Source organism: Doryrhamphus excisus, chromosome 4, assembly GCF_030265055.1.
Source record: "Doryrhamphus excisus isolate RoL2022-K1 chromosome 4, RoL_Dexc_1.0, whole genome shotgun sequence".
Taxonomy (NCBI): domain Eukaryota; kingdom Metazoa; phylum Chordata; class Actinopteri; order Syngnathiformes; family Syngnathidae; genus Doryrhamphus; species Doryrhamphus excisus.
The window spans coordinates 21,109,854-21,134,693 of NC_080469.1; the positions used below are offsets into that span (position 1 = coordinate 21,109,854).

The following is a 24,840-nucleotide window of genomic DNA, read 5'->3' on the forward strand; positions in this document are numbered from 1 at the left end:
AGGGGGGGAGCAAGAGAGAGAGACTTAATGAATAAAAATGAAGAAAAAAAAAACATGGTAAATACAGCAGATGTATAAATACAGCAGTTCATCAGGATTTATGGAAAAAATAAAAAAAGAACTATACGTAGAATTCTAAAAAAAACAAAAAACAACTATATCATTTGTATAAGATTAGATTAGATTCAACTTTATTGTTATTGTTATAATACAGTGAGGATATATATATATAGGGATATAAATGACTATAATATGGCTATTGTAGATTATACAGATTATAAACAGTATGAATGTGACAATATATAATAACAGTAATATGTACAGTATTGCAATGAAGTGACTAGAGTATGGTTATTGCATTATATAAATTATAAACAGTGTGATCTATGAATGCAACAAGATATTACAGTAATATGTACAATAGTGCAATATGTACAATAGTGCAATGAAGTGATGGGGGGGTATAGATCAGCGGGGGGATGTAAGTGGTGGAAGGGGTGGGCAATGGGGGGCAGAGTATATATATATATATATATAAGTATATTTTTGTTAAAATATATATTAAAAAACTGACTTACAGTTGCTTCAAATCCCTTGTGTACATTTTCAATTGGTCTTAGGTCTGGGCTTCGTCGGGCCATTTAATATGGTTTAGCATTTTTATTCATTTTAATATTTGCCATCGTCAGGCTCTTTTAATCTAGTTGATCTTCATCAGGTTTCTCCTAAAGCCCAAAGCGTGATGCTGCCGCCATCTTGTTTCAGCATGAGTGTGAGGTTATTACTGTTTTTTATTTAATTAATAATTAATTTATTTTATTTTATTTAATAATTTAAATAATTGAATTAATAATGTATTACTATTTTTGGCTTTCTTACCACTCGATATGCCCACTAATGGGTAGAGATATATTTATTATCTTTAATAAAAAGCCAACCATTATGATATTATGTGCAAAGATGTTTTCTTTGATGGCGGATGTGTTTTTTCAAGCAATCTTGCTAAAAAATTTTGCACGCAGGTGCTTCTCAGTCCCCTAAAGGTGCGTACCAAATTCTGCAGTCATTCGACTAAACACACTAAAGTTACAGGGGGTGTTTTGTAGGGCTGTGTGTGAAATTTTACTTGACTTGACGGCCCTACAAAACACACCCCCTGTAACTTTACTGTGTTACAGTCATTCAATTAAACACCCTAAAGTTGCAAAGTTAATTTATTTTGTAGGGCTGTGTGTGAAATTTGATTTGACTCGACTTGACAAATTTCACACACAGCCCAACAAAATAAATTAAACTTTAGGGTGTTACATTCGACTAAACACCCTAAAGTTACAGGGGGTGTTTTGTAGGGCTGTGTGTGAAATTTGACTTGACTCGACTTGATAAATTTCACACACAGTCCAACAAAATAAATTAAACTTTAGTGTGTTACAGTTATTCAACTAAACACCCTAAAGTTGTAAAGTTTAATTTATTTTGTAGGGCTGTCTGTGAAATTTGTCAAGTCAAGTCAAATTTCACACACAGCCCTACAAAATAAATTTAACTTTAGGAAGTTACAGTCATTCACCCTAAAGTTACAGGGGGTGTTTTGTAGAGCTGTGTGTGAAATTTGACTTAACTTGACAAATTTCACACACAGCCCTACAAAATAAATTAAACTTTAGGGTGTTACAGTCATTCACCTTAAAGTTACAGGAGGTGTGTTGTAGGGCTGTGTGTGAAATTTGACTTGACAAATTTCACACACAGCCCTACAAAATAAATTAAACCTTAGGATGTTACAGTCATTCGACTAAACACCCTAAAGTTACAGGGGGTGTTTTGTAGGGCTGTGTGTGAAATTTGTCAAGTCAAGTCAAATTTCAAATTTCAATCATTAATGACAGCGCCACCATGTGGTGAATTTCTCAGAATCATAAAAGCCACAGGCAACACAGTAGGAGCGCATGTTTTGAGACATTTTTACCCTTTTAGTTCAGCAGTAGAAGAAGTAGAAATACTTTCTATGTACTCATACATATACTCATTGTATACAATTTATCACGGGGTATCCTCGGTTGGATGTTGTATGTAAAAACTCTTCTCGTCACTGGCCTGCAACTTCTGTCCTGTGGTTGACCCTTGACCCCTACAGTACACTCAGCAGCCACAATATTATGGTGATGGTGCAAACCGGAACGGACTATTAAAGTAACTTTCATTCATTCATTCATTTTCTACCACTTTTCCTCACAAGGGTCGCAGGGGGGTGCTGGAGCCTATCCCAGCTGTCTTCGGGCGAGAGGCGGGGTACACCCTGGACTGGTGGCCAGCCAATCACAGGGCACATATAGACAAACAACCATTCACACTCACATTCATACCTATGGACAATTTGGAGTGGCCAATTAACCTAGCATGTTTTTGGAATGTGGGAGGAAACCGGAGTACCCGGAGAAAACCCACGCATGCACGGGGAGAACATGCAAACTCCACACAGAGATGGCTGAGGGTGGAATTGAACCCTGGTCTCCTAGCTGTGAGGTCTGCTCGCTAACCACTTGACTACCTTGACTACTAAAGTAACTTTCAGTGTCAGTCAAAATCATATTTTTCATACACCTTTTGTATATTTTGAAATGGAAAAAAAAACGTTTGTATGTAGTCTTTGAATGAAGCGCAATCTTAGTTTATTTTTGGTAATGAACATTCAAATGCAGCCTCACTTAAATGTGCCTGACTGCACTTTCCGACTTTGCAAACAATAAATCATGTCTTCCTTTGCGCACAATCATCAGTGCGCTACTCTTTAACACACACACACGCACACGTGTGTACACACACACACACACACACACAGAGGAGCACTGCTGTTGATTAATTGCCGAGAGGGGAGTCCAGCGGCTGTCTGTCTGTTCAAACACTCTCCCGTGAATCCTACAAGGATGTAAACAAACTTCACGCTCTTCTTCAAGCTCCGCCCCCTTTCCTGTACGTCCTTCTTGTGACCAGGTGTCACGGCTGGGTCCTTGACAGCGCACGTCTCCTCCCTTGCCCCCAACGGGCCACCCCGTCCCCACCCTCGAATACATTACAATAATTAAGCCTTGGGTGAGTTCGCCTCCTCGGAGAGAAGTCCAACAATGTAATTAAGGGCAAGCTTGCTGTATTAGCTATGAATATTCAAACCCGTGTCAATTAATTAGCCGTTGCATCTCTTCTGTTAGTCCTCCAAAGGTCAACTATGGCATATTTTAAAGACGCTAGTGCAATTTTTTTGTGCTACTTTGGTTATTTTAATAAATGCACGCTTAGTAAAGAAAGGGAATGTTTTTTGTTTTGATTTCGCTGCATATCTCGGCGCTGGGAACATTTTAGCTTTGACGCCCTCCGAGGCCGACGTGAGGATGAAAAGATGCTCTTTAAACGCCCGGGAAAGATCAATATTAAATCTGTTTTCACAAAGGGGGCTGTTAAATAGACACCGTGGCAGCAGATCTGCATAACAAAATTAATTAAGTAGCGTGTGCGGCGGCGGCTTTCGCCCGCGCCAAACTCCTGGACAAATATCTCGTTGTAAAGCACACCTTCTGGGCATACGGAACATATGCTGGAATTATCCCTAATTGACTAATTACATAAATTACTCATTAAGTTTACAGCACATCAATTAGAAAAGATGTATCAATTAATTTTGCATAAATTACAAGCGGTGGGCCGCATGCAGGGGGCGGCGGAGGGAATAAGGGTCGCCAGGAGGGGGTCTACGAAGGTGGAGAATGTGTGTGTGTGTCAGTGATGGTCGTGTGTTTATTTCCTGTCTCTAATAATAATAATGATGTGTTCAGCTTAAGGGCAAAGATATTCTTCCTCTGCTTCCCATTTGCAAAGTGAAAGTGAGGGGGTAATGGCAATTATAGTGATAATAATAATCTTAAAGACCTCTCTCCAACTCATAAGGGGTGCATCGTCGCGGAGAGAGCCATTAAAATCAATTAGTGAGGCCTATTGTTTTCAGCAGAAAGATAAACCGGGAGAAGCAGATGTCCTAAGACTTTGGGGTAGAGGAGGGAATTATTTTTAAGGAGGAAATGTGACGCTCAGGTCGACCATAAAAGAGCATAGAAGAGACTGTTGATGAGTTATTATACTATATGATGACTGAGTCACTTACTGACTGACTCTTTGATTGAATGAATGACTCAATTGATATTAGCAACTGATAGACCCGTTGACTGACGACGTTGACCAATTCACTAAATCATAGACTGAGTGATGAGTGGCTGACTCATTAATGTATATATAATTAATATATATCACTCATCAACCAACAGACCGACTCATTGATTAACTTGCTCGTTTTGACCGGCTAATTTCACAGACTCTTGAATTCTCAACTAAATCAAAAGACTTATTCAACTGATTAACTGACTGATTGACTAACCCAAAAATACACCAAGATAGACTGAGTGATGAGTGGCTGACTCATTAATATATATATAAGTAATATATATCACTCATCAACCGAAAGATCGACTGATTCATTAACTGTCTCGTTTTGGCCGGCGAACTTCACAGACTCTTGAATTCTCAACTAAATCGAAAGACTGATTCAACTGATTGACTGATTGACTAACCCAAAAATACACCGAGATAGACTGAGTGATGAGTGGCTGACTCATTAACGTATATATAATTATTATATATAACTCATTAACCAACAGACTGACTGATTGATTAACTGGCTCGTTTTGACCGGCTAACTTCACAGACTCTTGAATTCTCAACTAAATCGAAAGACTTATTCAACTGATTTGTTGACTGATTGACTAACCCATAGATACAACGAGATAGACTGAGTGATGAGTGGCTGACTCATTAATGACTCGCTGGCTGAATACATCACTCATCAACCGAAAGATCGACTGATTCATTAACTGTCTCGTTTTGGCCGGCTAACTTCACAGACTCTTGAATTCTCAACTAAATCGAAAGACTTAGTCACCTGATTAATTGACTAATTGACTAACCCATAGATACACCGAGATAGACTGAGTGATGAGTGGCTGACTCATTAATGTATATATAATTAATATATATCACTCATCAACCAACAGACCGACTGATTGATTAACTTGCTCGTTTTGACCGGCTAACTTCACAGACTCTTGAGTTCTCAACTAAATCAAAAGACTTATTCAACTGATTAATTGACTGATTGACTAAACCAAAAATACACCGAGATAGACTGAGTGACGCGTGGCTGACTCATTAATGACTCGCTGGCTGAATACATCACTCATCAACCGAAAGATCGACTGATTCATTAACTGTCTCCTTTTGGCCGGCTAACTTCACAGACTCTTGAATTCTCAACTAAATCGAAAGACTTATTCAACTGATTAATTGACTGATTGACTAACCCATAGATACACCGAGATTGACTGAGTGATGAGTGGCTGACTCATTAATGACTCGCTGGCTGAATACATCACTCATCAACCAACAGACCGACTGATTGATTAACTGGCTCGTTTTGACCGGCTAACGAGACTTACCCAACTGATTCGTTGATTGACTGATTAATGACTCGATGACTGAATACATTACTCATCAACCAACTCACTAACCTATCCAGCTAACTAACTCATAGCCAGGCTGACTGAGTGATGAGTGGCTCAGTGAGTGAGTGAGTGAGTGAGTGAGTGAGTGAGTGAATGACTAACTCCCACAGACTGAGCCACTGGGGAACTGAGTCCCAGACTGACCGATTACCTGACTCTAATTGACTGACTATGTTGATAGAGTCTTGATCATCAATCGAGGGACTTGTTGACGGGCTGACTGACCTTGTATGGGCAGACCTGTTGACCAACTGAGTAAATTGACTAAATTATAGATAGGCGACTGAGTAACCACAGATTGACTGAATATACGACTACTTGATTGATCAACAGACTGATTCATTGACTGACTATCAAACTGACCAAATGAATTGATCCATTGACTTGTTCTTGTTGACTGACTGACTGAAAACTTGGCTGACCGCTTGACTCGTTTACTAGCTCTTAGACGGAATGGATGATTTGCTTATTGTGTGACTATAAAAGTGACAAAACTAATTTGGCTTATTGACTCGCTGACTGAATACATTACTCATCAACCAACTAACTAACCTATCCAGCTAACTAACTCATAGCCAGGCTGACTGAGTGATGAGTGGCTCACTGACTGAGTGAGTGAGTGAGTGACTGACTAACTCCCACAAACTGAGCCACTGGGGAACTGAGTCCCAGACTGACCGATTAACTAACTCTTATTGACTGACTATGATAGCAATTTTTGCGCAATTAACCTGTTAAATCACGGGCTGACTTAACGTCAGCTAAATGTTGTGGCATGGCTAAACGTACATGATGTACGTTTAGCCATGCCACAAAGAGTGGGCTGTGAGTCAAGTGGGCTGTTCAAGGAACGTGTACGTATAAGTCATACATCATTGCTTGTCCCGTGTCTGTCACAACTCAGCGATGGGATGATCTGAGCTCGATATAAAGTTGTTTGGAGCAGTTCTCCTCCATCTAGTAGTCTGTCCATTCATTGTGTCCCGTGTCCACTGACTTACTATGACTTAACTATGACTTACTATGACTTACTGACCAACCAACTCACTGAAAGTCAGTCACAGATTGAATGGATAACTACATACTGTAGCATGTAAGAAAAGTATGTGAATAAAAAAACAACAATGGATGCTGTCCATGGTGCTGAAACAGTTAGCATTGCAATTTGTTTTCACATGAATTTAAATGGGGCGGCACGGCGGTTTAGTGGTTAGCGCGCAGACCTCACAGCTAGGAGACCAGGGTTCAATTCCACCCTCGGCCATCTCTGTGTGGAGTTTGCATGTTCTCCCCGTGCATGCGTGGGTTTTCTCCGGGTACTCCGGTTTCCTCCCACATTCCAAAAACATGCTAGGTTAATTGGCCACTCCAAATTGTCCAATGTGAGTGTGAATGGTTATTTGTCTATATGTGCCCTGTGATTGGCTGGCCACCAGTCCAGGGTGTTCCCCGAAGACAGCTGGGATAGGCTCCAGCACCCCCGCGACCCTCGTGAGGAAAAAGCGGTAGAAAATGAATGAATGAATGAATGAACAATATATGGATGCTGTCCATGGTGCTGAAACTGTTAGCATTGCAATTTGTTTTCACATGAATCTAAATGATATTTGTGTTTTTTCCTGTGAGTATTTTGCAGTATTTTGCAATACAGCCGGACTTACTGGGGTCTAATACTTTGGGGTTCAAAAACAACGCCACCATGTGGTGTATTTTTCTGAAAAAAAAACAAAAAAAACAAAACACTTTTTCACCTGTTTGTGTGCAGCGGTGCAGGAGTGGAAGAATCCCCTCCTCTAACTAGTAGTAGCCGAACACACTCACGCAATCCGCGTGTGTGTATGCTTCCGCGGGTTCATCCAGTGCCGTCATCCACGCACGCACACCCAATGTCGAGAAGGGGCGTGGCCAATCTCTCGCACACAGCTGCAGAGAGAGTGCTGCAGTGGGAGCGCGGCAGGGGGTGCGGACTCTTGAATCGATCCGCAAAAAAAAAAAAAAAATCAACTAAAAAATAACAGACAAGACTCAGCAACGGCGCTAACTGCCTGGTCGTCGCCGCACTAGCCTCCTATGTGGAGCTCCGCAGCGGTACCGCGGCGACGTAGGCCGACATGGAGGAGTACCTGCGGAGGGTCGACTGCAGACGTGGGGTGAGTTTCAACCCCCCACCCGTGTTTGTGCGTGTTTGATGAATGGCACGACTGTGTGCTACAGGCTATTTCCCTGTTGCTGCACCTGTAGGCACACAATAAAGTCACGTCGCGTGGCGCTAATGGTGGTGGTGGTGGTGGTGGGTGGGAGGGATCGGGAAGGCTGGTGTGGTTGCAAGCCGGCGTCTCTGGTTGAGGCTTGATTGAGAGGCGTGACATCAACAGGTTAACCCCCCCCACACCCCCTCATTACACCCATCTTCAATGGTGGGCCTGCAAGGGGTGATGTGCAACAGGCCCTGTAAAGTACAACCCACTTCAAAAGTACACTTTTTTTTGCATTACCAAGTTGAAAACCACATGTTTGAGTTTTTATTCATTCGTTTTGCTGACTTACAAAGAATTGAAGTAAAGTAAGTCGTGCAATCATGTTTAGTATTCGCATCAGGCAATATCTGGTGCCATTTTTCTAAAGACATCCCTCTCAATAGCGGCCATTTTTTCAAGGTACATAGAATATTGTGTTCTAGGTCTACAACATAGACATGGAATATACCAAAAGAAAGATCTTTTATCATTTCTACCTTTTTCCGTTCTTTAATAATCATCAGTCCAACATAGGTGTAGATATTAATTAATTTACAAATATAACACCAGGCTGCACGGCGGTCGAGTGGTTAGCATTCCAAAAACATGCTAGGTTAATTAGCGACTCCAAATTGTCCATAGGTATGAATGTGAGTGTGAATGGTTGTTTGTCTATATGTGCTCTGTGATTGGCTGGCCACCAGTCCAGGGTGTACCCCCGCCTCTCGCCCGAAGACAACTGGGATAGGCTCCAGCACCCCCGCGACCCTTGTGAGGATAAGTGGTAAAAAATGAACGTTCATTAACATTTCCCTTCAATGCATGCCAAGCTCTTAGAAAATGCACTTCTGCCAACTTGTGGCTGTTTAAAACTGCACCAAACATGAGCTCCTCTATTGTGCAGTTGCATCATCACATCTTTTTGCCTTTCGTGCAAAAAAAAAAAAAATTCACTTATAAATACGCCTATGGGAGAGAGTGTCCATGTGAGGAAAAAAAAAAGTGTCAATACATCTTTGGCAGCGAATGAGATAAATAAATAAAAAAAAGCAAAAATGTGCAATCGAAGGAGAACATTGGTGCTGCGACTGCTACTACTACTACTACTAATAATAATAATATGCTTTAGCACCAAAAACACAAAGCTGAAATGTAGAGTGTTTTTTCTTAAAGATATAGTATACACAGTTGTCCGTCGCTACTTTGCGGTTAAATAATAAATGATTGCATAGAAAACCTGTTTGCAATCGTCGAAAGAATAAACATTATTAGAGCCCTCGAGACATGAAATAACACCCCTATAGTCACCCTTACATTTGTATTACCCAATATAGTAGATATAAGCAGAAATAAGATAACATAGACTCACACATTAGCAGTTTTTTTTTCTGGACAGCATACTTCCTGTTGTGGTGGCTACAGTATTGTCTCATCAATGTATTCAAATGGATTTACACTCGTTACTTAATATAGTATATATAATATGATTAAATAAGCCATGTACGATGTAAATGTTTGCTGAATACAAGGATGAAGAGTCTTGAACCAGTCATGATGTGCTATATATATCACTATATTGACACTTACTATGGTAACCATTATGTCATTGGATGGTCATATCACCTCGTACTTCGGTACGAGGTGCATTATTAAAAAAAAACAAACTAAAATTGTATTATGGAAAGCAGGAAGTGAACAAATGTAACAGATGGCGATTGTAAAAGTACCAGATGGAGGGGTAGGATTTAATAAGCTTTGCTTCTTCCTACTCCTTTTGGACATGTGGAACTGGGAACTGATTATGGGATGCACTCAATTAAATGTAATAAATGCAATAAATTAAATGTAATCTGATGCATGTTCAAATGAAATTAAACCATTACCATTACCATGAAATAAAACTCATATTTGTGTGTCACAGTAAATGTGTTCCCTAGGGGGACCTTTTTAGTGGAGGACAGGAAGTGACATTTGAGGTTCAGAGTTGAGTTTTTGTTTATTGTGGATTATGCGTGGCTTTCAACATTGTTTAAAATGTTTATGATGGAAGTGGAAGTTTAATTCTGAGAATGGAAGAAATGTTATTTTCAGGACAAATTGAAGTTTTACTCGCTTTGCAGGATATGAAATATTTCTACTTATACTTTATACTAGCATAGCTATTTATACTAGCTATGCTACTGACTTATTTTACAGTATGTTGATTATTGCTTAAAAGTGCTGTGACATCACAATGAGATTGAGCAAATCCAAAAAGTACAACGATGGGTGTATATAAAAGGTACTGAGTTTAAACGTACCTTTTCCACAGGCACCCTCATGCTCTCCAACAATACAAGCGTGGATGATTCATCTCTTTGCAGGCCCGTCTCTGCTCTGCATGGCCACCATCCAGAGCATCCATACTCCTAATTGCCCTGACTCTTATACCTCTCACTCACTGCCTGCCTGCAGCTCTGCAGCGCTTGGCATGGACATGAAACAATATGCTGAGTATGACTTCCAGCATTGTTCCCTTACCTTTCACGTGACACGCACACACTCGCTTAGAAGGACGATCTGATTGGATCTTTAACTTGGTGATAAGGCACAAGGGAGACTTTGTGAAAAAGGTCTAATACAAATGTAAACATGCATGTCTTTCTCTTTTCAGTGCGTTCTAAAGCTATAAAATGAAAATCAACAAATATTAATTAATGCAAGACACTGTCATACTCCCAAGCGCTCCCGAGGACTTGCAGACAGCTGCCGAAACCCTTTTTCTTTTATTACTTACACAAAATCAACACAGTTAGGACACTGAAATTGTGACTTACGACTTGGTGTTCTGACTTGAGTAACATCGGAAAGGTTGGAAGAGTTGGACGGATAGTTCAGCTTCATACTCAAAGCCTCATACTTCAAAATTCATAAAAGAAGTTGACAGATTAGCATATTTTTCTCTTGCTGGCCGGGAATCAGCAACTCCGACCACTTCTGCCTGACGCTTACCTAAGCTAAACAACGTTGGATACGTTTCCTGGGAGTCATTGCAATGATAAATAATAAACTATTGCATAAAAACCCTGTTTGCGATCGTCGAAAGAATAAACATTATAAGAGCCCTCGAGACATGAAATAACACCCCTATAGTCACCCTTACATTTGTTTTACCCAATATAGTAGTTATAAGCAGAAATAAGATAACATAGACTCACACATTAGCAGTTTTTCTTTTTTTCTGGACAGCAAAACCGGGCATGCCCATATAAGGAAGTCCGGGTTGTGGTGACTTCAGTGGAAGTGTTAAAAAAAACGCTTTGGCATGGTTTAACAGGAAAATATAACATTGTGATAATATTTATAGGTCATAAAATAGGAACAGGGGCGGCACGGCAGTCTAGTGGTTAGCGCGCAGACCTCACAGCTAGGAGACCAGGGTTCAAATCCACCCTCGGCCATCTCTGTGTGGAGTTTGCATGTTCTCCCCGTGCATGCGTGGGTTTTCTCCGGGTACTCCGGTTTCCTCCCACATTCCAAAAACATGCTAGGTTAATTAGCGACTCCAAATTGTCCATAGGTATGAATGTGAGTGTGAATGGTTGTTTGTCTATATGTGCCCTGTGATTGGCTGGCGACCAGTCCAGGGTGTACCCCGCCTCTCGCTTGAAGACAGCTGGGATAGGCTCCAGCACCCCCGCGACCCTCATGAGGAAAAAGCGGTAGAAAATGAATGAATGAATGAAAATAGGAACAGCATAATAGGACCCCTTGGTGGGTATGCCCAGCGACATCGGTGGTAATTCTCGTTTTTCAGTATTCACACCAAAGCACTATTTGATGCACTCTAACATTTTTTGGACTCACGTTGGCATCAGTGTGAATGCTTGTCTCTCAGTGGGATGCTATGTTTTAATGACTGGTATTATCATAGCGGTCCCGACTGAACGCTATCACATGGGGCCGTGTATGATCATGATCGCTCTCACTTTCTCACACACACAGATAGAAAAACACTAAGTGGAATTTTCTGCCACTAATGCATCACTTCCTCTCTCTGGTTGACCACTATTGATTTATCCTCCTCTGCTTCGCAACCCAGCACTCATTCTTCCTCGTGTGTTCGCAACGCCACTATCAAATTTCTGCATGGCTTTTCCCATCCTAACTACCTACCCTACTTTTTTTTTTTTAATTTTAATAAGCCTCTTCCTGGCTTCTTTGCTTCAATCTCATCACTTTACTCCTCATCCTCCACTTTAATCATACCCCTTCTTCCTTTTTTTTATCACTCTCATTTCCTCTTTGCCTCCTTTCCGTTATCCTCCTGGCACCTTAACGCCTTATCGACATCAACACGGCACAAGCATCGTCACTCCAGATTTAAGATGGGAGGAAAATCTTGCAGTGAAGAGACAAGCAGCGTGAGCAAAGCTGTCCTTCCATCGTGCTGCGTTCAATGATCATGACATTACCGAGTGGGTGTTCACCATCATGGCTGCTTCAGCACAGAAGCCAAGTAGAGTTAGCCAATGGGCGAAATCAATAAAAACACATTTCTTTACCTTATGTGAGCATTGTCGTTATCTTCCGAAAAGCTAATCAACCCCAGGCGGACGACTGTGAGGTTGACTTTATCAGCGTTTGGCATCTAAATGAACAAGTACAGTGGGTGGATTCAGCTCTGAGGCTTCACAGGAATGATGTAAGGTAATTGTAAATGTTCATGCAGTATCTTTCCACTTTCACGGAAAATGAGTTGTGATTAATGAAGAACATCGTTAAGTCGCACAAGGCCAAAAATGGTAATGGTAATGGTTTAATGTCATTTGAACATGCATCGGATTACAATTGAATGCATCACATAATCAGTTCCCAGTTCCACATGTCCAAAAGGAGTAGGAAGAAGCAAAGCTTATTAAATCCTACCCCTCCATCTGGTACTTTTACAATCAGTAACTGTTACATTTGTTCACTTCCTGCTTTCCTAATATAGTTTACGTTTTTTTTTGTTACGTACCGAAGTACGAGGTGATATGACCATACAATAACATAATGGGTACCATAGTAAGCGTCAATATAGTGATACAGTAAACCTCGGATATATCGGATTCAATTGTTCCCACTGGTTTTGTCCGATATAAGCGAAATCCGTGATATGCGTATACCGGAAAATGTATATATCGGATTTATATCCGGTATATGCGTAAATCGGATTTTATCCGTTATAAAAAGGCACTTCCTTGACTATGTTTCCAATGTACCTGGATGCACAGGCAACGCTGCAAACGCTGCAAATGACGTCGTATAGCGGCCTGTCACGATTCGGCGAATCGGAGCGCCACGATGCGGTCATCCGATATATGCAAGGGAAATTTAATGGAAATGCATTGGAACGGGACTGGAGATTTTGTCCGAAATAGGCGAAATCCGTTATAAAAAATCCGATATATGCAATGAATTTTTATTGGAAATGCATTACAGAAAAATTGGTTCTTTTTTATCTGTCCGTTGTGAGCGAATTTCCGATATATCCAAGTCCGATATATCCGAGGTTTACTGTGTATATATATATATATATATATATATATATGAGACCCCTCTAAACATGAAATAACACCCCTATAGTTACCTTTAATAATAATAATATAATACATTTTATTTGTATAGCGCTTTTCAGAGTACTCAAAGACGCTTTACAGTGAAGAAAAAAGAGTAAAAACAGAGTAAACGATGCATTAAAATACAATATCCATACATTCATTCAGAGCTAAAAACAAGGCTAAAAGCACTTAACACTTAACACAGTCGATATAAAGAAAGAAAATAAGCCATTTAAGAGAAGCAGTGACACCTGGTGGCCAGTATAGATGAAAATCTTGTATTTTCAACAAAATGTATTTTCATTTTCAACATTTTTATGCTGGAAAATGCACAATTTTATGTAACATTTGCTTAAATATGCATTTTCTTTGACCAATAATCATCTGTCATCAACCAGGAAACAGCCATCATTTATTAATGAATTAATTTTGGCAGTTTTTGTTTGTTTGTACGTGTTTTATAGTATTGGGCTAGGTGGTGTGTGTGATATCTTAATGAAACATATCACCAGTTTCAGAGTGATGAAAAAAATAAGCTGCTCATTATGATGTTCTATTTTTAAAAATTTTTTGCAAAAAAATGCATAATTAGGTAGATAAAAACATACCCAAGTCACACTGGAGTATAAGTCGCGTTTTATGCAGGTAATTTATTTTATGACCAAAACAGACATGACTTCCTCTTAGAAGGCAAGTTCTAACAATAAAAGAATAGAGAACAGGCTGAATAGGTGTAGGATATGCTAACACAATGCTTATTCAGCTACACCAAAAATAAACATGAACAGAAAAGGTGTCCAGTGTTTATGGAACATAAAAAGTTTTTTCATTTATAAGTCACTCTGGAGTATAAGTCACAGGAACAGCCAACCTATGAAAAAAAGTGCGACTTATAGTCCGGAAAATACGGTATGTTTGTTTCTGGGGCTGCACAGCGGTCAAGTGGTTAGTGCGCAGACCTCACAGCTAGGAGACCCGAGTTCAATCCCACCCTGTCCATCTCTGTGTGGAGTTTGCATGTTCTCCCCGTACATGCGTGGGTTTTCTCCGGGTACTCCGGTTTCCTCCCACATTCCAAAAACATGCTAGGTTAATTGGCGACTCCAAATTGTCCATAGGTATGAATGTGAGTGTGAATGGTTGTTTGTCTATATGTGCCCTGTGATTGGCTGGCCACCAGTCCAGGGTGTACCCCGCCTCTCGCCCCAAGACAGCTGGGATAGGCTCAATTACCAACCCCCCCCCCCCCCCCCCCCCCCCCAATCATTGCCAATCATGAAAACCGATATAAAAAAAAAATGCTATAGAGCAGGGGTCTCAAACTCAATTTACTTGGGGGGCCACTGGAGCTGGGGTCTGGGCGAGACTGGGCTGCATCAGGTTTCCCCCCCCCCAAAAAAACAAAAACGCATTTATTAAAAACAGAAAAATGAATAAACTTTGCTTTGGTTTCGATTTTCTACAATAAAAGCTCTGATAAAACATTCCACTGTTCTCAAATATCTTAATTTTTATTTTTCTACACAAAATAAGATGAAAAATAAATAAACAAATCAAGAATAAAGAAAATCAATCAATCGGTAATAAATAAATATAATAATAATAATAATAAAACGGCAAATAATAAAAACTTAAGAAACCACATATAGTTGGTGGGTAGACAAATTATTTTTTTCAGATTAAAATGAACAAAGCATTATTAGAGCCCTGTAGACATGACAAAACACGACTATAGTCACATTTATACTCTTTTTATTTACAACATATTGCGCAACTGCAGGGTCTTGAGACACATGCTAACTCGCAAACTAGAGAGCTAGCAACCTAAACGGTAGCCTTCAAGTTATTTCCTTTCAACTTAAATAGCCAAAAACTTACCACTTCCACACGGATAGGGAGGTTAACTATTAACAGTTATTTAACCTTTAACATGAACATTAATCAAACGTAATAATTTTTTCTGGGTACATGATACCATACAGCATCCATATCATAACATTAAACTTTCATATCAAGGCGGGGGCCTCAAACTAGTGTCCTGCGGGCCACATTTGGCCCGCGGGCCGCGTGTTTGGTAACATTTATTTTCATATCTTATTTTCAAGCCTTACTGAGGCAGTATTTGTAATGTATGGCAATATATTTTTGGTAGGTACATACAGTACATGAGCTGTAAAAATTTGAGATTTAACAATGAATCATGCAAAAAAACGATAATCTAATTCATCTTTTTCACCCAGATGGCTTCTTAATCTATGCAATGGTCGTGTCATTAATGTCCACTTAACCTAAAACGGAGCTTGTTTAGCTCCATTATTTGCTGGAATTAATGGAAGTCATTACTTCTCTGATAAAGTGTTTTACTGGAGCATCGCATGTCTTCCTCGCCCTAATTTAGTCCGTTGCCTCCGAAATGTGGACACAGAGAGGTGTTGTTTTACAAGATGTCGTTATTAATGCATGTCCTGTTGGTTTCAAGATGCTGCACTTCTTTCATATGCTATCTAAGAACACTCAACTATTGGACAAACATCAGGATTAAATGTCACTGCCCAGCAGAACAGCTTACGGAAACCACACACACTCATCTGTGTGTTACGTTGGTGTGTGTTTTTCAGGCCCTCGTGTCCGAGAAGTCGCTCCACGCTGTGTTGGGTGGACCAGAAGCAGATGTTGACACTGTGGCCGCCACGCTGTGCTTAGCACTACACCTCAACCAGGTGAAGTGTCCCTTTTTAAAATGTTAATATAAACAGTTGCCGGCTTTTTCATGTAAAACTAGATCGGTATCCAGGAGCTTTATGTACCTCTGCATGCACTTTTAAGATGTTGGTTGCACTACTCAGCTGACGGTGTGATATGCCCATGTTACACTTCCCACGCTTTTGTTTACGGTCAACGTATTAGCAAAATGAATGCTGGCCTTTTTGCATCTTACCACTATTACAACATTGGTTCTGTGTGGTACAATTTTGCCTTCTGCTTTTCCCATGCGCTACAAATCATTCTCAAAGTTGAAAACCCAGCTTGTTAGATCCTGGTGTTTATCTCCAGTTGAACTCCACATGATTGGCCAGCATTCAGAAGAGCTTTATCTACCTCTGCATGCACTTTAAAATGTTGGTTGCGCTACTCAGCTGTCGGTGTGATATGCCCATGTTACACTTGCCACGCTCTTGTTTACGGTCAACGTATTAGCAAAATGAATGATGGCCTTTTTGCATCTTACCAGTATTACAACATTGGTTCTGTGTGGTACAATTTTGCCTATGCTTTTCCCATGCGCTACAAATCATTCCTAAAGTTGAAAACCCAGCTTGTTAGATCCTGGTATTTATCTCCAGTTGAACTCCACATGATTGGCCAGCATTCAGAAGAGCTTTATCGACCTCTGCATGCACTGTTAAGATGCCGGTGTGATATGCCCATGTTACACTTGCCACACTCTTGTTTACGGTCAACGTATTAGCGGTATTAATGCTAGCCTTTTTGCACCTTACCAGTATTACAACATCGGTTCTGTGTGGTACAATTTTGCCTTCCGCTTTTCCCATGCGCTACAAATCATTCTTAAAGTTGAAAACCCAGCTTGTTAGATTCTGGTGTTTATATCCAGTTGAACTCCACATGATTGGCCAGCATTAAGAAGAGCTTTATCTACCTCTGCATGCACTTTAAAATGTCTATGTGATATGCCCATGTTACACTTGCCACACTCTTGTTTAGGGTGAATGTATTAGCGGTATTAATGCTGGTCTTTTCGCACCTTACCACTATTACAACATCGGTTTTGTGTGGTACAATTTTGCCTTCTGCTTTTCCCATGCGCTACAAATCATTCTTAAAGTTGAAAACCGAGCTTGTTAGACCCTGGTGTTTATCTCCACATGGTTGGTCAGCTTTCAGATGAGCTTTATCTACCTCTGCATGCACTTTAAAATGTCGGTTGCCCAACTTGGATTGGTGGTGTGTTTCACATGACCTGCAGTCGTTTACAAAAAAAGTACTGCTGACTGCCAGTTGACGCCTTCCAACTATTACAACATTGGTTGTGTTGCTGCTTGTATAGTATGCAGGGTTTCCTCTGCGTGTAATTGGCAAATAAAAGTTTTGGGTTATTTTGTAACTTAAAATAATAATAAGTAATGTAATGTAAATAGACGTATATGGTAGATATGTAAATTGGAAGATGGAAGGTGTGCGCTACAACTAGATTCCCTAGCGCGGTGCTTCTAAACTAGTGGGGCGGGGGGCATGCATTCTACTTTTGGAGAATTATCAAAAATGGAAAAAAGGCTCTTGGGGTTAAAAAAAAAGAAAAGAAACACTGTTCTACAATACAGCTCACTTCACGTTATGTTATAATAAAGAATGTTATTGGTCCAGTTTGACCTTGGAACAGATTATTACTAGTTGTATTATTTGTATTGGGAAAAAATGGTTAGCCTGAGAGCTTGCACTGACCATTCCAGTTTATACATTTATTTATACTAATGCCGGGGTGTCCAAAGGGTGGGGGGGGCACTTTTTTTTACATGAAAAAAAAATACTAATTAATAATTGTATTACTATAATAATTAATAATTATTAATTAATAATTTCAAATGTATTTATTGATAATGGATTTGATCTGAATGGTGGAGGAAGCAGGAAATCCACCGACCCCCAACATACCCACCCCCGACCCCCCTTCTAGCTATGTGTGTGTGAATATTGAAACGGCAATGACATGCATTACGGACCGTACCATCACGTTTTTCCTTGACCTCCACTTCTCCGCTTGGATGATCATATATTATATGTGCTGCCCCTCCAGAGGGAGCCATCAGGTGGGGTGTGTGTGCCGCTCCTTTGCGGCCGGCGTGGCGATGGCGTGTTGCCCGGGGAGACGGTGAGCTATCTGCAGAGACTCAACGTGTGTGAGAGCCTCTTACTGTGGAAGGACGACGTGGACCTGATCAGGACTCATCAGGCTGGAAAACTCTCGCTTACGCTGCTGAGGGACGGATTGCTGGACAGGTACACACACACACACACACACAAAAATAGAGGGTGTGTGTTTGTCACTATGCATTATATGTAAGTGTTTATGCAAATGTTGTCACCGCAGCAATGAGCGCCACATTTTTGTGGCCAGCATCCTGCGAGTGGTCCATCATGACAGCGAGCGGGACGCGGGGGCTGATGGGCCGGCGTCGGCGGTGATGACGGTTGCCAGAGAGCTTCTTCAAGAAGCACCGGAGCACATCGGAGCGCCGCTGAGGGAGAGCCTCGGAGGTGAGGAGGAGGGAGAGGGGTGGTGAATGATGTCGGTGCAGATGCCCCCTAGGGGAAGTAATGGGGCGGTGCGGGAGGAACGTCCTCAAATCCTTTACATGACTCGATGAACACTCACCGGGAAAGATGGAAACATGATGTGACGACTCCTCCGTGGTGGAGGTGAAGAAGTTCTCATTGAGTGAGCTTTGTTCAATACTACTCCACTTCTTTCAAGGCCTTCAAGTGGAGCTTTTTGGCAGAAGGTCCTTAAAAGTTCTCCTGTCATGGAGATCTTTCTGCAGCACCAGGATCCTCACGGTAGCGCCTTACAAACAGCAGGGCGAATAATAACGTATGGGGAAGGATATGGAGTGAGGAGTGGGGTCGGTCCGACACACAGCTGCAGATAACTGCTGCAGAAGAGAGCACCATGAAACCACGACAGTGTCTCGCTGCTGCGGCTCACGTGAGGTTGCAAACCATTCCAGACCTGAGAAAAATTCCGCAATTTGGGGCACCGCTTGCCGTTGAGCAATAGTGGGTCATGCAGCCGAACCAATAGAGAACGTAGAGGAACGTTCACAAGCGTTTTTTGCAATAGATATTTGAAAATGGCAGACTGTCTCTCAACTGGTCTGGGAACGTCTCAGGGTCCACTTGGAGGAGCTGGACAAAGTGGCCGGGGGAGGGGGGAAGTGTCGCCCCTGTATCCCGACCTTGGATAAATTGTAGAAGATGGATGGATGCACGCCATCGAAAACCTCTTAAGATCATCAAATTTGACCTCTGTGCATTCCCACACAGCATTTGGAACCAAATATGAGATGGAAAGGAGAAACAAGGAAAATACAAAGTTACATGATGCGTTCAAGGACCATCGAACAAAGCGTGCAAAAACTGGGATTTGTAACCCATTTTTCCAATATGTATATCCATTCATTCATTCATTTTCTACTGCTGGAGCCTATCCCAGCTGTCTTTGGGCGAGAGGTGGGGTACACCCTGGACTGGTGGCCAGCCAATCACAGGGCACATAGGACACTCACCAGCAAATACAAATAGACGGTGTAGACATTGAAAGGGTGAACGAAAACAAATTTCTGGGGATCACAATATATGAAAATATGAGCTGGAAACTTCATATTACAAATATACAACATAAGGTGGCCAGAAATATTTCAATATTGAACAAAGCAAAATTTGTTCTCAATCAGAAATCACTCCACACTCTTTATTGCTCTCTGGTTCTACCATATCTTACTTATTGTGTGGAAATGTGGGCTAGTAAATATAAAAGCAATCAAAAAAAGGTCAGTAAGGATAATTCATAATGCCGCCTACAGAGAACATACTAACTCCTTTTTTCTAAAATCACAAACAATCAAGAAACAATACAAGCAGTTGATGTTTGCTAAATACAAGGATGAAGAGTCTTGAACCAGTCATGATGTGCTATATATATCACTATATTGACACTTACTATGGTACACATTATGTCATTGGATGCTCATATCACCTCATACTTGGTACGTGACAAAAATAAAAAAAAATAAAAATTAAATTATTATTTTTTTAAATTAACAAAATTAAAAAAATAAACATTTTTTTAATTAATTCTTTTTTTAAATTAAAAATAAATTTAAAAAATTAAAAATTAAAAAACAACTTAAAACTATATTAGGAAAGCAGGAAGTGAACAAATGTAAGTTACTGATTGTAAAAGTACCAGATGGAGGGGTAGGATTTAATAAGCTTTGCTTCTTCCTACTCCTTTTGGACATGTGGAACTGGGAACTGATTATGGGATGCACTCAATTGTAATCTGATGCATGTTCAAATGAAATTAAACCATTACCATTACCTATGGACAATTTGGAGTCGCCAATTAACCTAGCATGTTTTTGGAATGTGGGAGGAAACCAGACTACCCGGGAAAAACCCAGGAGAACATGCAAACTCCACACAGAGATGGCCGAGGGTGGAATTGAACCCGGGTCTCCTAGCTGTCAGATCTGCACACTAACCACTCGGTCGCCGTGCAACCCAAATGTAAATTGTATTATTTTTTTCCTGTGTCCAGTGGTTGGGGACCCCTGATATTGAATCTGGTCTTTCTGAAACTTGGACCCCCATAATGACTGTGCTGTATGTGAATGCCGTGTTTTGGGGGGGGGGGGGGGGGGTGAATTAAGGTCAGGGGAGAGTTGGAGAGGAAGAGAATAACAAGGAACAACTAATAGAACAAAGATCATTATGTAACACATCCGTACACGCGGTCAGCTTGTCTTCTTTATCCCCCCCCACTCCTCCCCGACCCCCCACCCCAGTGTGACAATGATTCAGACCGAGAGACCTCAGGCTAAAAAAGTTGCTCTAAGTAGACGTTTTAGTAATTATACTAAGTGAATGATTTCGCTATTGCTAGTATTATATGACGGCTTATGGGGGCTCCACTTAAATAGAACAATATTAAAATATCATATATTAAAATATCCTAAAATTACAAGTGGGTACACACCAGTGTGTACGGGAAAACACCAATTCCTTTTTTGCTTTTGTTTTTGTTGCATGTCATAACTTGTCGCTTTATGACACGGTCTTTGTGCATTTCATGTACTATATTATGTCTGCATCGCTACAACGTGTGTTTACAGAAGCGTTGCGTCTCCAAAGTGAAGCGTTCGGGCTCAAACATGGCCGCCAATCCGCACAACTGGAGGAGCTGATGAGACGTTTGCAGCGGTGGAGCCGCACCCCTCCCAGCTGCCACAGCAAGGGGGCGCTACCAGGTGCATATATATGTGGCGTGACGAGTAACGTCACCAGAAAGTTCCTTTTAAAAAGTTGTTCTTGTGTTTCTGTTGTGTAATTGTGTGTGTGTGTTTCTACATCTGAATATACTGTGCGTATAACAATCGTTAGTCCTCTTGTGTTGTGCTAACGTGACCTAGACCTGGAGCATCTGCTGTCCAAGGAGCTTAGAGAGTTTTCTGATGGAGAGACGACCATAGCGCTCACCTCGGTCGCTGTCGGCGAGGAGGTAAGGTTCTAGCTGGCCTAAAAATTCCTGAATGATGCATGGATGTCTTGTCAATGTTTCTAGTCTGGCTGGAAAGTAGATATGCACGTTGCAGCGCTAATTCCACTGGCGAAAATGCAGGTGACTGTTGCAGGGATTGGGTAAAGTTGCCAGGTCGTTCGTAATTTGCAGGGATTGGTTGAATTTGAGTGAATTGACACGATTGCTATTCCTGGAAGGATGTTGTTTTGATTACAATAGCAAGAAATACAAAAAAGAATAGCATTTCTGTTGTTGTAGTGGACCAGCCAGGACACTTAACTTGGAATTGTGCCTGTTGTATCACTGGCCATGTGTATTTGCCACAAATACTTCCTTCTCAGATAAAGTTGGCAGGACAACATGCAAAAATACAAAACAAAACAAAAAAAAACAGTCGCACAAATATTCCATACTGTAGCTTTAAATGAACACACTTTGAATTCTTCATTTACATGTTCTGTTGTTGTAGTGGACCAGCCAGGACACTTAACTTGGAATTGTGCCTGTTGTATCACTGGCCATGTGTATATGCCACAAATACTTCCTTCTCAGAAAAAGTTGGCAGGACAACATGAAAAAAAAAAAAAAAAAAAAACAGTTGCACAAATATTCCGTACTGTAGCTTTCAATGAACACACTTTGAATTCTTAATTTACATGTTCTGTTGTTGTAGTGGACCAGGCAGGACACTTAACTTCGAATTGTGCCTGTTGTATCACTGGCCATGTGTATTTGCCACAAATACTTCCTTCTCAGAAAAAGTTGGCAGGACAACATGCAAAAAAAACAAAAACAACAAAAAAAAACAGTTGCACAAATATTCCATACTGTAGCTTTAAATGAACACACTTTGAATTCTTCATTTACATGTTCTGTTGTTGTAGTGGACCAGCCAGGACACTTAACTTCAAATTGTGCCTGTTGTATCACTGGCCATGTGTATTTGCCACAAATACTTCCTTCTCAGAAAAAGTTGGCAGGACAAACTGCAAAAAAAACAAACAAACAAAAAAAACAGTCGCACAATTATTCCATATTGTAGCTTTAAATGAACACACTTTGAATTCTTCATTTACATGTTCAATTAGTATTAATATGTTGGTTTGGAAGGCACAACATGAATTGTAATAATGTATATGGATTTTGATATCAACCGATACCAATATGCATAACATAAGATCTCCTGTGGTGGAATGAATGCATATCTGTTGTATAAAGTATCTTTTTAATCTCGGTTTTCATGATCCCATACTGATCAATAATTGTCAGTGGGTCAATAATTGTCATTACTGATAATTATCCATAGTAGTATTGAATTGTTAGTATATTATTATTATTGATGTTGTGCCTTCCAAACCAACATATTAATACTAATTGAACATGTAAATGAAGAATTCAAAGTGTGTTCATTTAAAGCTACAGTATGGAATATTTGTGCGACTGTTTTTTTTGTTTTGTTTTGTTTTTTTGCATGTTGTCCGGCCAACTTTTTCTGAGAAGGAAGTATTTGTGGCAAATGCACATGGCCAGTGATACAACAGGCACGGTTCCAAGTTAAGTGTCCTGGCTGGTCCACTATAACAACAGAAAGGAATGTGGGAGGAAACCGGAGTACCCGGAGAAAACCCACGCATGCACGGGGAGAACATGCAAACTCCACACAGAAATGGCCGAGGGTGGGATTGAACTCGGGTCTCCTAGCTGTGAGGTCTGCGCGCTAACCACCGTGCAGCCCTAGATAGAATTAATCAGTAAATAATCCAAAAGCAGAAAAGGACAAAGATATTCACCAAGACACAAACTAACATGGAACTTTTGTGAGCAAGTCGAGGCCGCCCTGTGATGCGATGCAGATGGAGGCATACCCAACCAGGTGTCTCCTCCCCATGGACAGCCAAGACGCTCCCTTTCCTCCCTCCTTGCCCCCACCCCTAATGTCTTCACCCTCTCCGCGAGCCCTCTCTCCCTCCCTAAAACAACACAAAAAAGAGCATCCTTCATTAATATCTCCTTCTCCCTTGCAAAGCCCATCTTTCAGTGCGGCTGCATGGCGTGCAGTATTAGGCTATGTGTAAAATAAATGATGTCTGTAGCCGGGGGGTACAGCTCTGCCTCCCCCAGAAAACTACCCAACGTCCAAGGAACATTAAACACCCGTTTAGTGAATAAATAACCATTCATTTGAAAGGCATGTGTGTATGTGTGTGTGTGCTGGACTTTCCGTGCATATTTTAACAGCGTTGCGCCTGCATGCTGTGTGTGAGGGGCCCCATTAGAGACTTTGTATAGAATAAATGGCCAGGGGCCGGTGTGTCGCCAGCGGACCCTCCAACTCCTCAGCAGCGTCATGGTGGGCCGCTAATGATGTGAGATGGCGCTCGCTCACATGCGTGTCATTTGCAGTGTGTGTATTTAGACCTAATGTTTTAATTGTGTTTGAAAAGAGAGCACACACACACACACACACACACGACCATATGAGGGAGTCATTTGTGGCAACTTAGGGAAGTTGTGTTTTTAATGGATCTTTCCGGAAAACTAAATAAATTAGATTCAATTCGACAGTAATGGTTTGTGTGTTTGTAGCATATTTGTGTTAAATACCGATGGAGGATGGATTTTGATATCGCTGAATGTTCTGAGCTCCTGTTTCCATGCCGGTATGATGAGGGTAATTGCCCGGCGGAGGAGTTTTGACTTAATTGCCAACCAAAATATTATTTAATTTGTAGTTTCTGGGTACCAAAATTAAATTGTATTCAAGAAATACGTAATTCACTGTTTTTTTTTAAATTTTTTAACCAAAACAATCATGTTAGGAGCATCAAGTCAAAATATTATGGCAAAAAAGTCATACTCGGAGCTGAAATTGTTGGGGAAAAAATAAAAAAAAATAAAAATAATAGATAATAAATAAAAAAAAAATAGCTGCAATTTTACAAAAATAAAGTCAAAATATTATGAGAAAAATTATTCTAATGAGCAAAAAAAGTTGCAATTTTACAAGAATAAACTTGTAATATTATTCTGATTATATCCTTAAGTGTCATTTTAGTGGCATATAGTTGAAATGAAGAACATTTTTTAAATTTCAG

At 40.6% G+C, this 24,840-nt stretch overlaps 1 protein-coding gene across 4 annotated transcripts in view; it reads left to right on the plus strand.

Annotated features, from left to right (window-relative positions):
• The first annotated feature begins 7,502 nt into the window (after positions 1 to 7,502).
• The window catches only part of LOC131127991 (protein prune homolog 2-like), a 47,825-nt gene continuing 30,487 nt past the window's right edge, over positions 7,503 to 24,840 (plus strand). For all 4 annotated transcript variants that reach the window (XM_058070443.1, XM_058070442.1, XM_058070444.1 and 1 more), the window contains exons 1-6: positions 7,503 to 7,756; positions 16,044 to 16,145; positions 18,242 to 18,444; positions 18,536 to 18,702; positions 21,339 to 21,473; positions 21,636 to 21,724. In XM_058070443.1, the coding sequence (XP_057926426.1) occupies positions 7,718 to 7,756; positions 16,044 to 16,145; positions 18,242 to 18,444; positions 18,536 to 18,702; positions 21,339 to 21,473; positions 21,636 to 21,724 (735 nt within the window). In that variant the 5' untranslated portion in view covers positions 7,503 to 7,717. The remainder of the gene's footprint in view (positions 7,757 to 16,043; positions 16,146 to 18,241; positions 18,445 to 18,535; positions 18,703 to 21,338; positions 21,474 to 21,635; positions 21,725 to 24,840) is intronic.